General features: G+C 39.4%; 1 protein-coding gene across 3 annotated transcripts in view; it reads left to right on the forward strand.

Moving 5' to 3' along the window:
• LOC145553206 (uncharacterized) overlaps positions 1-17,599 on the forward strand; it is a 77,455-nt gene that overhangs the window by 53,423 nt on the left and 6,433 nt on the right. Inside the window, exons 4-7 of one of the 3 annotated variants that reach the window (XR_014089490.1) lie at positions 12,657-12,793; positions 13,352-13,440; positions 15,942-16,083; positions 16,665-16,752. Coding sequence is in view for 1 of the 3 variants with exons in the window: in XM_081611941.1 (XP_081468067.1) it covers positions 12,657-12,744 (88 nt within the window). In the remaining 2 variants the exon portion in view is untranslated. Of the gene's footprint in view, positions 1-12,656; positions 12,986-13,351; positions 13,441-15,941; positions 16,084-16,664; positions 16,753-17,599 lie in introns of those variants that run through there. The other 2 variants (XR_014089491.1, XM_081611941.1) reach the window with 2 other exon arrangements.

A 17,599-nucleotide genomic window follows, 5' to 3' on the forward strand; every position in this document is an offset into this window, starting at 1 on the left:
GCTCGTACCCGAGAAGGGAGCTATTACTTTTATTGGGGATCGGAGTTACGATGGCGACGTAAAAAGCGAAAAACGAGCGAAATTTCCAACTGCCGAAACCCTAGAGTGTAACTGAAACCAACTGCCGCTTTTTAGAGTGAGGAACAGAGTGGAATTTTGACCCAAAAATAATTTTGAAATCGCTCTCATGGCCGCAAAACTTGTGCTATTGGTATGAAAGTTGGTCAGGAAATAGCACCGCATGTCTGCTCCGGTAAAATGTTTTCAAAATTTCTCTAGGGCTTACGGTTTTCTGTCCAGGTGCTTCAGAGCAAAGTGACGGGACATGACCAACTGACGCTTCATCCCCAGTGTTTTATATAGGTTTTTGAGTTACTACAGATGGAGGGTGAACAGAATGTTATATCTGCAGGCAGGGCAGAGTTTTCTGGGCATTATATCACTGCTTTAACCCAACCACTGTTACACATTGGATTAGTGTGGCCATTTAAAATTAAGCTTACTGAAAATTTTATAATAAAAGCCTGTATATTTCTTTGCAGCCTAACTAACTCCTAACTAAAGCCTTGACATTTTTCACATCAGGTCATTACTCTTTTGGCCTTTATGTGACTGGTTTAAACAAACTACTGTAACACTATGATTTGGTGTGGTAGTTAAAATGAAGTTTACTGAAAGTTTCAAAATAAAAGTCTGCATATTCCTCACGTCAGTGCACCACCGTAGGCGGTGCAATAATACTCAGCTTTTTTTAACCTTTTTTTGCTCAGGATAGTGAACTGCCTTGCGTAGCAAGGCAGTTCATTAACATTAGCACAAACATTATTTACTGAAATAAATATCAATAAATATCCTGAGAAATAAATATCAGGGAAGACAAAAAGCCATCTCATACGCTTCAAACAGTTTTTGCATCGGCCTTACGGATTTTGTAGGGGAAGGGGTCGTTCAGACTGCTTTTTTCATCAAATCTGACTTTGTGTTTACATCAGTCTTATTTAAAATAAGCATTCTAGCAATTTTTAGTAACTTTTTCCTGTCAGGTTAGTACATTTACATCAGTCATTCTTATAATAAGCATTTTACCCATTTTTGCTTTGGTCTCTGGTTAGTATATGTACCTAAGTCTTTCTTAAAATGAGCATTTTAAGCTAAGACCCTGTTCCTCCTTCTACTGTAGACAACTCCTGCAGGTAAAAAAAATATTGTTACATCATATAACCCCTAAAGAACAATACTACTGATGCATTTTTGAAATAATAACTTTATATTTAGGGAAAATTACAATTGATCACAAAAAAAATTAAATTAAATCTTAAAAAAAAAAAGATTTAATTTAAAAATTACTGAGTTCTGCACACACCATATTTCTCTCATCAGTGCAATTACTGTGAATGACCTACAGATATGAATCACGGTACTATGGGAGACGACAAATAGCCCTCTCATACGCTTCAAACGGTTTTCGGATCGGCCTTACGGATCTTGAATGGGAAGGGGTCGTTCAGTGTGCTTGTTTTAGTGAAACTGGCTGGCTCAAACAGATAGAATTGTCTCCCCCTGTGTGTCTCTCTTACAGCTGGCACCCTGTGGCCTATTTACCATAGCAACCGAACATGGCAACAGCTCCTGGGTCAGATAGCAAACATTCTATGGCAAACATACAGTTAAAGCAGAGGGCTATTAATTAAGTGGTTTAACACAACCACTGTTAAACATTGGATTAGTGTGGCCATTTACAATGAAGCTTAATAAATTTTTCAAAATAAAAGCCTTGATCATTTTACATACTGCAATTGCTCTACTGGTGATTTAAAAACTGGTGTTACCAAATTACTGTTACAGACTGGATTAGTGTAGCCATTGATCATGACGCTTACTGAAAATTTCAAAATAAAAGCTTTGGCCATTTTTACATCAAGCAATTGTTCTTTTGGGCCTTACATGACTGGTTTAAACAAACCACAGTTGCACATTGAATTAGCATAGTCATTAAAATGAAGCTAACTGAAAGTTTCAAAATAAAAGCCTGCATATTCCTCTCGTGTTAGTGCACCGCCGTAGGCAGTGCAATAATATTAGTGTTTTTTATGTTATTTATTTCTCAGGATAGTGATAGTGCGCAGCAAGGCAGTTTATTAGCATTAGTACAAAAGTTATCATTTCACTGTCTTTGACTAGTGCACTAGCATTTTTACCTAAAGTTAGCTTTTAGCTAATTTTCTCATTAATTAGACATGTTTAGTGTACTGAATGGAGTAGTAAAATTAAAACAACATGGTCCTGTTGCTCCACATGCTACTGCCAGCATTTAAGCTAACATTAGCATATTGGCAAATTTTAGCTCATGCATCAATTTTAACATAATGAATGGTACAACTACAGCTTAGTCAACATGCTTCTTCCTCTCCACAGTTAATTGACTACGTTGCAGCTTTCTTTAGCATTAATGCTAATTTTTAGCATAAAAACACTGGCTGAAAGCCGACGGGCACACTTTGGCATGCCCCTTTAAAATTTCTGCAGGAATTTTCTAGTTATATATTTATTCTTCCGTCACCGTTAATGCGGCTCGTACCGCTGCGTACCCACCCACAAAAGTGGTATCAAAACGTGCGGCTCGTACCCGAGAAGGGAGCTATTACTTTTATTGGGGATTGGAGTTAAAATGATTACATAAATTAATAAAAACGAAAAAATTTGAGATTTTGTGTCTCACAGAATCAGTAATCTTTCTCTATGAAACACACACACAGGACTGTTTATGGCTGACTCAAAAACCCTTTTTAAATCCCCCTCACAGGCATAAATATCGCCCTATTGATCTGAAAGTTGGTCATAACATAGATACACATGCCTGCTCATGTACAATGTTTACAAAAATTTGCTAGGGCTTATGCTTTTTGTCAGGGTCCTTCAGACTGACGCCTGGTGTCTCCCAAGTATAGAAACTGTGTCTGAAGAGCATTTTCCCGCTCTTTGGCTCTCACAGCTGCAGGGGATTAATTACCATAGCAACAGAAGAACACAGTGTCTGGAACTGCAGCTACCCAGGACTGCACTGTAGGGTTTACTGGTATTTACAACTTCTTGTGTTTTCAGCATTATACTACTGATTCAAGACTATAACCATTACACATATGTCCCCCCATGTTAAAATCTGACATAAATAAGAATAAATAGTTGATTAAAAGTCTGTGGACAGAAAATAACGTCGCTGCTCCTTTAAGGAACCAGCGGCACAGACGCGGCGCCTGGGTGATGCTACAGATCACAAACCTGACAGAGAGCAGAAGAGGATTCGTAGGAAAAGAGCGGTGATGAACGGAAACGCTTAATATAGTTGAGAAAACATAAATTACCTGGTCGAAAACTGACTGGGATTTAATGAGAACTAAGTTACATCGGTTTTGGTGAGTTTTGTTTTTATTTTCTTACATTTTCATCGTGTTGTACTTTTCCTTTTAGCAGAGAGCTAAGGCTAAAAACGTAGCCGTTTGCAAGGAAATACTCCGTCATAAACTGTTATCAGGTTAATATATAAACTGTTATCCGGGTAATATATTGGGTTTATGAAGAATTTATTTGAATAATTTCAGGATTTAAAAAGACTTTTTTCGTGTTTGTGACCTGTTACACAGGTCAGGTTTTTTTGTTGGTTGGAAGCTTGGTCGGAGCAAGGATTGGTCTGCCATGTGTGACGCAAGTAATGACAGACAACATGCTACTGATGCTCCAATAGCATTCATGCTATTGTTAGCATTTTGGCTCATTTTAGCTTATGCAACATACTAAAATGAGCAAAAATGCTCATACTACCGTACGAGTACAGCTTAAGAAAACATGCTTCTGACTCCCCGCAGGTTATTGACCACACTGAAGCTTTCTTAAGCATGATTGCTTAATGCTAATTTTTAACATCATAACGCTGCGTCAAAGCCGACGGGCACACTTTGGCATGCCCCTTTAAAATTTCTGCAGGAATTTTCTAGTTAGGGGCATGCCATAGCAATGCATAAGGAGAGCAGTACTGACTTGCGAAGCAAGTCAGTACTGCCTCCATGCATTGCATGGCAGGCACCTATTGTTCTACACCCAATAGAACGCCTCTTTATTATTTATTATTCTTCCATCACCGTTAATGCGGCTCGTACCGCTGCGTGCCCAACCACAAAAGTGGTATCAAATCGTGCGGCTCGATGCCGGCATTATTGCTATTACTTTTATTGGGGATCGGAGTTACGACGGCGACGTAAGAAGCGAAAAACGAGCGAAATTTCCAACTGCCGAACCCTTAGAGTGTAACTGACACCAACTGCCGCTTTTTTAGAGTGAGGAACATGGTGGAATTTTGACCCAAAAATAATTTTGAAATCGCTCTCATGGCCGTAAAACTTGTGCTATTGGTATGAAAGTTGGTCAGGAGATAGCACCGCATGTCTGCTCCGGTAAAATGTTTTCGAAATTTCTCTAGGGCTTACGGTTTTCTGTCCAGGTGCTTCAGAGCAAAGTGACGGGACATGACCAACTGACGCTCCCCCTCAGTGTTTAATATAGGTTTTTGAAATATTACTGAGCTCACCACACACCATATTTCTCTCATCAGTGCAATTATTGTGAATGACCTACAGATATGAATCACGGGACTATCGGAGACGACAAGTAGCCCTCTCATGCGCTTCAAACGGTTTTTGGATCGGCATAACGGTTCCCGAACGGGAAGGGGTCGTTCAGACTGCTTTTTTCATGAAAAGTGACTGGGTGTTCTCAAAGTTGCATGAAGTGTCTCTCACACACACACAGCAGTTGGCAGAGGCTTGATCGCTATGGCAACTGCTGGTTTGGCCTACAAGGTCTCTGTAGTTCTAAACATGGCGGAACACCTTAATACAGAGGGCAGAGCAGAAGGTCAGAACTACAACATGGCGGATCATTCAGTTATTACAGAGGAGGGCTGAGCTGGAATGTAGAGCTACTTGCTGTTTTGGGCATTATATTGGTGGATTAACCAAACCACTGTTACACATTGATTAGTGTGTCTATTTAAAATGAAGCTTACTGAAAATTTCAAAATAAAAGTCCTGACATTTTTCACATCAGGTTATTGCTTTTTGGGGCTTTATGGGACTGGTTTAAACAAACCAGAGTTGCACATTGAATTAGCGTGGTCATTAAAATGAAGCTTACTGAAAGTTTCAAATTAAAAGTCTGCCTATTCCTCTAGTGTTAGTGCACCGCCAAAGGCGGTGCAATAATATTAGCCTTTTTATGTTATTTATTTCTCAGGATAGTGAACTGCCTTGCGCAGCAAGGCAGTTCATTAACATTAGCACAAACATTAGCATTTGAGCCCCCTTGACTATATGCTTCACACGGTTTTCGGATCACTCTAAAAGATCCTGAATAGGATGGAGATGTTTGGACTGCTTTGTTCAGATAAACTAACTGCTTCAAACCGTTAGAATCTGTTTATCCCTTTGTGTCTCACTCACACGATAGTTGAGCTGCTCTTTAGAACTACAATGACTGAAGGTCAGAACTACAACATGGCGGAACTCCCAAATGTCACATAGGGATGAGCTGGCTCTTAGATCTGCTTGCTGTATGGGACTTTATATAGCTGGATTAACCAAACCACAGTTACACATTGGATTAGTGTGGAATCCACTGTAAATAAAAAAGCTATTGTAAAGCTATTGTAAATAAAGCTTACTGAAAGTTTCAAAATAAAAGCCTTGACATTTTTCACATCAGGTCATTACTCTTTTGTGCTTTATGTGACTGGTTTAAACAAACTACAGTAACACAATAAATTGGTGTGGTAGTTAAAATGACGCTAGCTGAAAGTTTCAAAATAAAAGTCTGCATATTCCTCTCGTGTTAGTGCACCGCCGTAGGCGGTGCAATAATATAAGCTTTTTTTATGTTATTTATTTCTCAGGATTGTGAACTGCCTTGCGCAGCAAGGCAGTTCATTAACATTAGCACAAACATTAGCATTTCACTTCCTTTGACTAGTGTACTAGCACTTTTACCTAAAGTTAGCTATTAGCTAATTTTTTCATTTATTAGACATGTTTAGTATAGTGAATGGCACACATTAAATGAAAACAACATGGTCCTGTTGCTCCATATGCTACTGCCAGCATTTAGGCTAACATTAGCCTATTGGCTAATTTTAGCTCATGCATTAATTTTAACATAATGAATGGTACAAGTACAGCTTAGTCAACATGCTTCTGCCTCTCCACAGGTTATTGACTACGTTGCAGCTTTCTTTAGCATTAACGCAAATGTTTAACATTATAACGCTGCGTCCAAGCCGACGGGCACACTTTGGCATGCCCCTTTAAAATTTCTGCAGGAATTTTCTAGTTATTTATTATTCTTCCGTCACCGTTAATGCGGCTCGTACCGCTGCGTGCCCACCCACAAAAGTGGTATCATATCGTGCGGCTCGATGCCGAGATGGGTGCTATTACTTTTATAGGGGATCGGAGTTACGACGGCGACGTAAAAAGCGAAAAACGAGCGAAATTTCCAACTGCCGAACCGCAGAGTGTAACTGACACCAACTGCCGCTTTTTTAGAGTGAGAAACAGGGTGGAATTTTGACCCCAAAATAATTTTGAAATCGCTCTCATGGCCGCAAAACATGTGCTATTGGTATGAAAGTTGGTCAGGAAATAGCACCGCATGTCTGCTCCGGTAAAATGTTTTCAAAATTTCTCTAGGGCTTACGGTTTTCTGTCCAGGTGCTTCAGAGCAAAGTGACGGGACATGACCAACTGACGCTCCCCCTCAGTGTTTAATATAGGTTTTTGAAAACTTACTGAGCTCACCACACACCATTTTTCTCTCATCAGTGCAATTCCTGTGAATGACCTACAGATATGAATCACAGGACTATCAGAGACGACAAGTAGCCCTCTCATACGCTTCAAACGGTTTTTGGATCGGCATAACGGTTCCCGAACGGGAAGGGGTCGTTCAGACTGCTTTTTTCATTAAAAGTGACTGGGTGTTCTCAAAGTTGCATGAAGTGTCTCTCACACACACACAGCAGTTGGCAGAGGCTTGATCGCTATGGCAACTGCTGGTTTGGCCTACAAGGTCTCTGTAGTTCTAAACATGGTGGAACACCTTAATACAGAGGGCAGAGCAGAAGGTCAGAACTACAACATGGCGGATCATTCAGTTATTACAGAGGAGGGCTGAGCTGGAATGTAGAGCTACTTGCTGTTTTGGCCATTATATTGGTGGATTAACCAAACCACTGTTACACATTGGATTTGTGTGTCTATTTAAAATGAAGCTTACTGAAAATTTCAAAATAAAAGCCCTGACATTTTTTACATCAGGTTATTGGTCTTTTGGGCTTCATGGGACTGGTTTAAACAAACCAGAGTTGCACATTGAATTAGCGTGGTCATTAAATGAAGCTTACTGAAAGTTTCAAATTAAAAGTCTGCCTATTCCTCTAGTGTTAGTGCACCGCCGAAGGCGGTGCAATAATATTAGCCTTTTTTATGTTATTTATTTCTCAGGATAGTGAACTGCATTCAACATTAACATTAGCACAAACATTAGCATTTGAGCCCCTTGACTATATGCTTCAAACAGTTTTTGGATCACTCTAAAAGATCCTGAATAGGATGGAGATGTTTGGACTGCTTTGTTCAGATAAACTAACTGCTTCAAACCGTTAGAATCTGTTTATCCCTTTGTGTCTCACTCACACGATAGTTGAGCTGCTCTTTAGAACTACAATGACTGAAGGTCAGAACTACAACATGGCGTAACTCTCAAATAGCACATAGTGATGAGCTGGCATTTAGATCTACTTGCTGTATGGGGCATTATATAGCTGGATTAACCAAACCACAGTTACACATTGGATTAGTGTGTAATCCACTGTAAATAAAAAAGCTATTGTAAAGCTATTGTAAATAAAGCTTACTGAAAGTTTCAAAATAAAAGCCTTGACATTTTTCACATCAGGTCATTACTCTTTTGGCCTTTATGTGACTGGTTTAAACAAACTACAGTAACACAATGAATTGTTGTGGTAGTTAAAAAGACGCTAGCTGAAAGTTTCAAAATAAAAGTCTGCATATTCCTCTCGTGTTAGTGCACCGCCGTAGGCGGTGCAATAATATAAGCTTTTTTTATGTTATTTATTTCTCAGGATAGTGAACTGCCTTGCGCAGCAAGGCCGTTCATTAACATTAGCACAAACATTAGCATTTCACTTCCTTTGACTAGTGTACTAGCACTTTTACCTAAAGTTAGCTATTAGCTTATTTTTTCATTTATTAGACATGTTTAGTATACTGAATGGAGTAGTAAAATTAAAACAACATGGTCCTGTTGCTCCACATGCTACTGCCAGCATTTAGGCTAACATTAGCATATTTGCTAATTTTAGCTTATGCATTATTTTTAACATAATGAATGGTACAAGTACAGCTTAGTCAACATGCTTCTGCATCTCCACAGGTTATTGACTACGTTGCAGCTTTCTTTAGCATTAATGCTAATTTTTAACATCATAACGCTGCGTCAAAGCCGACGGGCACACTTTGGCGTACCGCTGCGTGCCCACCCACAAAAGTGGTATCAAAACGTGCGGCTCGTACCCGAGAAGGGAGCTATTACTTTTATTGGGGATTGGAGTTAAAATGATTACATAAATTAATAAAAACGAAAAAATTTGAGATTTTGTGTCTCACAGAATCAGTAATCTTTCTCTATGAAACACACACACAGGACTGTTTATGGCTGACTCAAAAACCCTTTTTAAATCCCCCTCACAGGCATAAATATCGCCCTATTGATCTGAAAGTTGGTCATAACATAGATACACATGCCTGCTCATGTACAATGTTTACAAAAATTTGCTAGGGCTTATGCTTTTTGTCAGGGTCCTTCAGACTGACGCCTGGTGTCTCCCAAGTATAGAAACTGTGTCTGAAGAGGATTTTCCCGCTCTTTGGCTCTCACAGCTGCAGGGGATTAATTACCATAGCAACAGAAGAACACAGTGTCTGGAACTGCAGCTACCCAGGACTGCACTGTAGGGTTTACTGGTATTTACAACTTCTTGTGTTTTCAGCATTATACTACTGATTCAAGACTATAACCATTACACATATGTCCCCCCATGTTAAAATCTGACATAAATAAGAATAAATAGTTGATTAAAAGTCTGTGGACAGAAAATAACGTCGCTGCTCCTTTAAGGAACCAGCGGCACAGACGCGGCGCCTGGGTGATGCTACAGATCACAAACCTGACAGAGAGCAGAAGAGGATTCGTAGGAAAAGAGCGGTGATGAACGGAAACGCTTAATATAGTTGAGAAAACATAAATTACCTGGTCGAAAACTGACTGGGATTTAATGAGAACTAAGTTACATCGGTTTTGGTGAGTTTTGTTTTTATTTTCTTACATTTTCATCGTGTTGTACTTTTCATTTTAGCAGAGAGCTAAGGCTAAAAACGTAGCCGTTTGCAAGGAAATACTCCGTCATAAACTGTTATCAGGTTAATATTTAAACTGTTATCCGGGTAATATATTGGGTTTATGAAGAATTTATTTGAATAATTTCAGGATTTAAGAAAACATGCTTCTGACTCCCCGCAGGTTATTGACCACACTGAAGCTTTCTTAACCATGATTGCTTAATGCTAATTTTTAACATCATAACGCTGCGTCAAAGCCGACGGGCACACTTTGGCATGCCCCTTTAAAATTTCTGCAGGAATTTTCTAGTTATATATTTATTCTTCCGTCACCGTTAATGCGGCTCGTACCGCTGCGTGGCCACCCACAAAAGTGGTATCAAATCGTGCGGCTCGATGCCGAGAAGGGAGCTATTACTTTGATGTGACATTACCTGATGTGACATTTTTCACATCAGGTTATTGCTCTTTTGGGCTTTATGGGACTGCTTTAAACAAACCAGAGTTGCACATTGAATTAGCGTGGTCATTAAAATAAGGCTTACTGATACTTTCAAAATAAAAGCCTGCATATTCCTCTCACGTCAGTGCACCGCCGAAGGCGGTGCAATAATATTAGCCTTTTTTATGTTATTTATTTCTCAGGATAGTAAACTGCCTTGCGCAGCAAGGCAGTTTATTAACATTAGCACAAACATTAGCATTTGAGCCCCCTTGACTATATGCTTCACACGGTTTTCGGATCACTCTAAAAGATCCTGAATAGGAAGGAGATGTTTGGACTGCTTTGTTCAGATAAACCAAGTGCTTCAAACAGTTAGAATCTGTTTATCCCTTTGTGTCTCATTCACACAATAGTTGAGCTGCTCTTTAGAACTACAAAAACTTAATGTCAGAACTACAACATCGCGCAACTCTCAAATAGCACAAGGGATGAGCTGGCATTTAGATCTACTTGCTGTATGGGGCACTATAGAGGTGCATTAACCAAACTACAGGTACACATTGGATTAGTGTGGCTTTTTGAAATGAAGCTAACTGAAAGTTTCAAAATAAAAGTCTGCATACTCCTCTCGTGTTAGTGCACCGCCTACGGCGGTGCAATAATATTAGTGTTTTTTATGTTATTTATTTCTCAGGATAGTGAACTGCCTTGCGCAGCAAGGCAGTTAATTAGCATTAGTACAAAAGTTATCATTTCGCTGTCTTTGACTAGTACACTAGCACTTTTACCTAAAGTTAGCTTTTAGCTAATTTTCTCATTAATTAGACATGTTTAGTATACTGAATGGAGTAGCAAAATTAAAACAACATGGTCTTGTTGCTCCACATGCTACTGCCAGCATTTGAGCTAACATTAGCATATTGGCTAATTTTAGCTAATGCATCAATTTTAACATAATGAATGGTACAACTAAAGCTTAGTCAACATGCTTCTGCCTCTCCACAGTTTATTGACTACGTCGCAGCTTTCTTTAGCATTAATGCTAATTTTTAGCATCAAAACGCTGCGTCAAAGCCGACGGGCACACTTTGGCATGCCCCTTTAAAATTTCTGCAGGAATTTTCTAGTTAAGTATTGTGACTTTTACTTGATTAAAATTTCTGGATTATATACCCACTGTGAGTAACTTCAGGGAATGAAGAGCAAATGACCAAAAATTCACCAAACACACACTTACAATTTTATTATCATTTCATAAGCTTTATGTTGAAAGAGAGAATTTGTGGGGGGAAAATTCCCAAATAATTTTATATTTTGGTCCATCTGATAATTTTTAAATATTAAATCTTTTGATAAACTACTTCTTTATTTTTACTTTTTGAACAGCTACTTTTTACTCGAGTAAAAACATGTTAAAGTAACACTTGTAGTGTTATGTGTAGTCCTGCTTTTGATACACTGCAAGTATCCATCCATCCATCCATCCATCCATTTTCTTCCGCTTATCCGGGGTCGGGTCTCGGGGGCAGCAGCCTCAGGAGGCCCAGACTTCCCTCCCCAGCCACTTCTTCCAGGTCCTCCAGGAACCACAAGGCGTTCCCAGGCCATAGAGAGACATCGTCCCTCCAGGTGTCCTGGGTCTCCCCTCCTCCCGGTGGGACCTGAACTCCTCACCAGGGAGGCGTCCAGGAGGCATCCTGACCAGATGCCCGAGCCTCAACTGGCTCCTCTCGACGTGGAGGAGCAGCGGCTCTACTCTGAGTCCCTCCCGGATGACCGAGCTTCTCTCTCTAAGGGAGAGCCCAGCCACCCTGCGGAGGAGGAAACCCATTTCGGCCGCTTGTACCCGTGATCTCGTTCTTTCGGTCATGACCCAAAGCTCATGACCATAGATGAGGGTGGGAACGTAGATCGACCGGTAAATCGAGAGCTTCGCTTTTTGGCTCAGCTCTCTCTTCACCACGACGGACCGGTACAGCGCCCGCTTCACGGCAGACGCTGCCCCAATCCGCCTGTCGATCTCCCTTCTTCCCTCATTCGTGAACAAGATCCCCAGATACTTAAACTCCTCCGCTTGAGGCAGGACGACCCCCCTGACCCAGAGAAGGCACTCTACCCTTTTCCGGCTCAAGACCATGTATCTTTTTCCAAACAAATACTACATTGTGGGGACTGACTACTGCTTATGGGGCCCAAAGTGTGTGTGTGTGTGTGTGTGTGTGTGTGTGTGTGTGTGTGTGTGTGTGTGTGTGTGTGTGTGTGTGTGTGTGTGTGTGTGTGTGTGTGTGTGTGTGTGTGTGTGTGTGTGAGTGTGTGTGTGTGTGTAAAGCAATGCACACTTTTTCTTTCACTTCAAATTAAGCTCCACTTTGTCAGATAAAATCCCATTAAAATACTCTTCAGTTCTGGTTATAGCTGCTATTTTTCCTAGACTTATGAATTACACTGTAACTAATTAGAAAGCTGGTTTCAGGAAACATATGGTCCAAGGCTCTTAGTGTGATAAAATATGCACATCAAATACACGCCACAGAACACGCTGAGCTGCTGAACAAACATGCAGAAAGTCTGCAGGAACTCGTCTGTTCCCGTCAGACTGAACAGATGACCTTCGGTAAGGCAGAGAGGTCAAACGACCCGGGACAACTTTCTTCTGTCTGATTTAACTGAATGAACAGAAATGATAACTGGGCTGATGGAAATGTCAGTTTCTGGTTTTGCTCTGAACAGCTTCATCTCCGTTGCAGATCACTGTGGGCGGGACCAGCTGTTCATCATCTGAAGCTGCAGGAACACCAAACACACTACTTCCTGTCTGTGTGCCTGTCAGGCTGACGGACAGACTTGTGAATGAAGAGTAGAGTTTATACTGACTGTCAGAGAGGTGAGGACGTCCTTCAGCTGCAATTTAAACAGGGCAACAGCTTTGCACCAATCACAGGATAAAATCCACCTGCTTGTTACTATGACAACGTACCGAAAACTTCAGCTTTAATGGCGTCAGATACAGTTTATGGTGAATTATGTGTTTTATGAAAAGTATTTCCCTCTGACTAAATGTTCCTGAATCATAAAACCCGTCTGAGCAGCAGATATTTGACTGATGTAACAGATTTTGTGACGCATCATTTTTAGGAACATTTGAGTCAATTAGCTGCTGGAAAAGCATTTTGTCCAGCTAAATATCAGAGAAGCAGAAGCTTTATGAAGTTATTGGTGTTTGGAAATGATTTGAATTTAATCGACTCATGGCCGTAGTGACCCATGATCATTTTGTTGCTCACTGGGAGAACGGAGCTGCAACTTTAACAAAATTCTGTTAATTTTGTTACATGTTATCGAATGAAGTTTTATTTATCACATACAACTTAATAAATGTAACGTATACAATTGGATGAATTTAATGCGATTGAAACAAATGAACTGATTTGTTGTTTTTCAGTACATGGCTGCTGACTCAGCATCTTCATCTGTCAGCTGGTCGAGTCCTGAACTAAACTCCTTCACATCCCCCTCCTCCTGTTGCACCAGGTGTGCCTCAGGGCTCAGTCCTCCTCCTCTTCCTCTTCTTCATCATTTATTTCCTTCCCTTCACAGAACTTTTTCAGTATCCACTTCCATCACTTTGCAGATGACATTCAGCTCTATTTTTCTGATTTGAAATCTTGACGTACATATAATTTACTTATTTTATTAGCAGTTTTTTTATGTCACATTAGTATCATCGGTTATTATGCGTCTTCACTTTACGCTGCATAAACCACCTCCACCCTCCTTAACTCCTCTCACCATTTTTCACCTTGGTCACTGCATCGTTTCCTACATTGATTTATATATTTCTCTTTTATTTTCCTCAAAATCCTCAGATGGTTTAAAACTGCAGTTTCCAAATCACTTGTGTCCTTCAGCAGCTGCTTCTGGTTAAATCTAAATTTCTCTACATTTTCAAAGCCATCCAGAATCTGGCTCCTCCTGCCAGACAGCCGCGATATTTACTCTGTTTTGATCAAAATGCAAACATTTCTTGTTGAATAAATCAAGATTTTGCAGCTTAAACACAGTATTACTTTATGGGTTGGCTACCTTATCCCAAAACACTTTTTCACTCTGACATATTTACTTTTGTTTGGTTGAATTGCTCAAGAAAACATGGCATATATGTGCATACATACTGAAACAGCTGTGAAATGATTTCTCATGTCCAACCATTTTTGTATTGATCTAAAAAATGCTGCATTTTAACTTTGATGTTCAGTTTTTATATCCAATATCCGATATAAAATTAATCTTTTCAATCAGATTTGAAACGATAACCAGAAGAAAAACTGATATTAAAAAAAAAAAAGGAAAACAGAAAAACTGTCAGGAAAAAGGTGAAGGTCAGTAAAAGTAGCATAATGAATCATATCAACATCATATGAAGAAAAGTTTGAGCAAGCTGTTAAAAATAGTTCAACATAAAACAGAAAATGAATCGTCATGATGTTCGTTCTTCCAGGATCAGTTCTGTCCGTCTTGGTCGGATCCATCAGATTTAAACGTAAGCAGGAAGTTTCTCTGTATGGAGAGAAAAAGGTGTCAGATGTTTGTTTTCTCGCTGCAGTTTGTGTGAATGAAAAAACATGCCTGGGTTTGTGCCAACACACGCGCATTAAAGAGCTCATTTATGTCGGCGGGTTTTATTTGCTGCATGCAGAGCAGAATCGCTGGTCCAGCTGGTCCGATTGAAGAACCCCTGCAGAGCGGAAGTGTTTATCAGTGTGGCGTTTTTATGTGATCTGGGTTTTCTCTCAAGTATTCCAGGAGCAGACTGAACACAACCAGCCACACACTCCAGCTCCGCTCCGTGGATCTTGGTATCGAATTATCTTCTGTTTTTTAAGTTTTCACTCCCAAACCGACAAGATTTACCTAAAATTGGTGCATAAACTGCTTCCATCATCTAAACTACATGCAAGAAACATCTGAATGTTTGTCACAAATCTTGTCAGGTTTGTAATTTATGAATCCAGAAAACTAATCCCAGTTCATCATGAACATCAGTAAGGTCATTTTTGAACTGAGCTGAATTGGAATAATTCAAACAAAAATCTCTAAATTCATTTATATGTGAAACAGGAAAAAAAAAGTCTTGCTGACTAGAATCTCATTTTATCTGAAAAGTCAAATTTGTACAAAAAAAATGAACATCTGCGTTCCTAAAAGTTACATTTTAGGATGCATAAAATAAAATATGCATTACATCCAGATACGAGTTCCAATTAAAAAAGTGTTAAATAAAACTGTTAAGTCATGAAAAAAACACAATATAACAGGAGTTAAATTTCCTGTCTTTGCATTTCAGTTTAAAACTTTCCTACAGCGTTCTGGGAAAAATAAGATTTTTTTTTTATTCATGCAGGGAAAATTGCATAAAGCAGCTGAAAAGGCTTTCAGCAGTTTGGATATTTTTAGATTTTTTTTAGTTCACTTTTTGCACTTTGATTTCCTTTGTGTTCTCTTTTCTCACCTCCTCTGCTGAGTGCGTAAATCCATGTATTTTCTCTCGCTGCCTCCATTATGTGGGTGTATGTGTATTCAGCTTGGCTCATGCTTCACAAATCACACATAACACCTTTATTGATACAGTTAGCATTTAAAAAGACACCTGAGGTCATCCTTTAAAAGCGGCATCGATTCTGAGTTTGATATAAAAAAAAAATAAAAAAAACTGTGATCCTGTGTGTGAAAATTCAAGGACCTTCAATCTGATCCGGGTCCGAACCCGCTCCATTTTAACACCCAATTATAAACCAGGAACACAGCAACAGGAAAAGTACAGGTGTGGAAAATGTTTGGCAGATTTATTGTGCTAAATGTTGAAAATGTGTCTTTTATTGTTTGGAAACATGTTAGTTCTGTCAAAGGAGAAAATGCATTGCTTTCTGTGTTTATCCTCAACCTCCAGAACGAACCAAGAATATTTAGGTTTATAGAAATGAAGCTGCTTGATTCTGCAGCCGACATGTTTGATTTGTCTGATTGTTGCGCAGCAAAGGCGTGAAGATGTCACGGGTTCATTTGAGAAACAAACTGCATCTCAAATAATTAGTTCCAGAGGGAAAGCGGCTTGAGGAACGTCCCTCTGCGCTCCGACTGTCTCCATCTGGACTCATCCTGGCCTGAATTTTAAAGGTAAAGGAAAATAAATCCAATTTAAAAGTCGTCTTCTCTGAGAGGAAACTTTTTGAGTCCAGCATCACATATTTTCCATCAGAAAACAGCTTCTTATTGATTCCACTAACAGTCATGGCAAACTGCTTCTCTTTGCTTCCCTTCAGTGACTTGGCAGAGTGTCGGCTCGTTAGGCTCACCTGCGCTCGGTGCCTGGGAGAATTAACATGTTAGAAATAAAAAACATCATCCTGGATTCCAAAATGGCTTCTCCTGCTTTCAGGACATAAAGCCAGGCTTTATTTCCAATAATCAGGAAGTCATTTAAAAGAGCCGCTACGCTGACTTACGATTTGCCACTTCCAGATTTGTTCTGGTTTTATTTTAATGTTTCACATCATCAAGCTAATGTTGGTGTCAGACGAAAACATTATGAGTAAGTATGAAAAAAATGTTTTCACATGGTGGTTTGATTTATTAAAGGCATTATGCTATGTGAAAATTACCCACTTTTCATAAATCATGAATTACGTATGATTACATCTTAGAAAATAGTTAAATTTCATTCAGACTTTTGGAATAACAGAAAATCTCATAAACAGGCCGTGTCTGACGGTGTGAAGTCAAAGAACCAAAACACACATGAAACCTGGTGGTGGCAGCATCATGTGACCGAAGAGAAACACATGGGTGAGTTTCTGCAGGTCATTATTTCTTAAATTATTTCTTCAGCTGATGGAAGTCTGACTTTATAATCGTCTTTATGTGTCTCTGAACGTTCAGGTCAGATTTCCTGGTTTCTATCTGTAATGACTCCAGATTAAACCACTTTAGGTCCAAAGACAATAACTTCAGGGTTTTTTATTTTTGGAGAAAGTTTTTTTCTCCTCCATGCGTCGATTTATTCAAAGTATCTACTGAGTGTGTGTGAAGTCTTTGCTGGCTTTTTGCTGTAAAATGTTACTTTGCCCTTGTCATAACTTTGATTTTGAATAGTTCACCAGGTCCTCCACTGGCTTGTTGGTTTGTTTACTGGGACGACACCTGAAAATGTCACCAGTGACAAATTCAGTGCAGAACCTTAACTTTTTATTCCCAGCTGAAGGGGTGAAAAGCTGGAGCTGACACATCATGGATTTTTAACCGCACCTTGAGTACTTTTTTAGCTGCAGTGAACCATCTGTGCACAAAAAAATCATGTGACAGCTGTCACTTCACAGCTTTTTTTTATTTGAACCGGTTTCTGGAGCAGGACTCTAAAACTAAAAATGTCTGAGTGCAAAAACGTCTTGTGAATCATCGTCAAATTTAGTCGCTCTCACTTTAAATGTCATAGAAAGGATTTATCCTGAGCTTCATTACGTTGTTCAGGAGAGACAATGTCACTAATAAGTTCCTTTACTTTCCATAAAGAGAACACGGATATTTTATTTAACAAAAGAGTCTTTTCAGTCTAAATTAATTTTTCCAACTTTGATTATCTTGTTCCTGCAAGTTTTTCTTTTTAATATCATCATTGGAATCACTGCTATTAGAA

The sequence above is a fragment of the Poecilia reticulata genome, chromosome 10 (assembly GCF_904066995.2).
Source record: "Poecilia reticulata chromosome 10, P_reticulata-male-v2, whole genome shotgun sequence".
NCBI classification, from domain to species: Eukaryota; Metazoa; Chordata; class Actinopteri; order Cyprinodontiformes; family Poeciliidae; genus Poecilia; species Poecilia reticulata.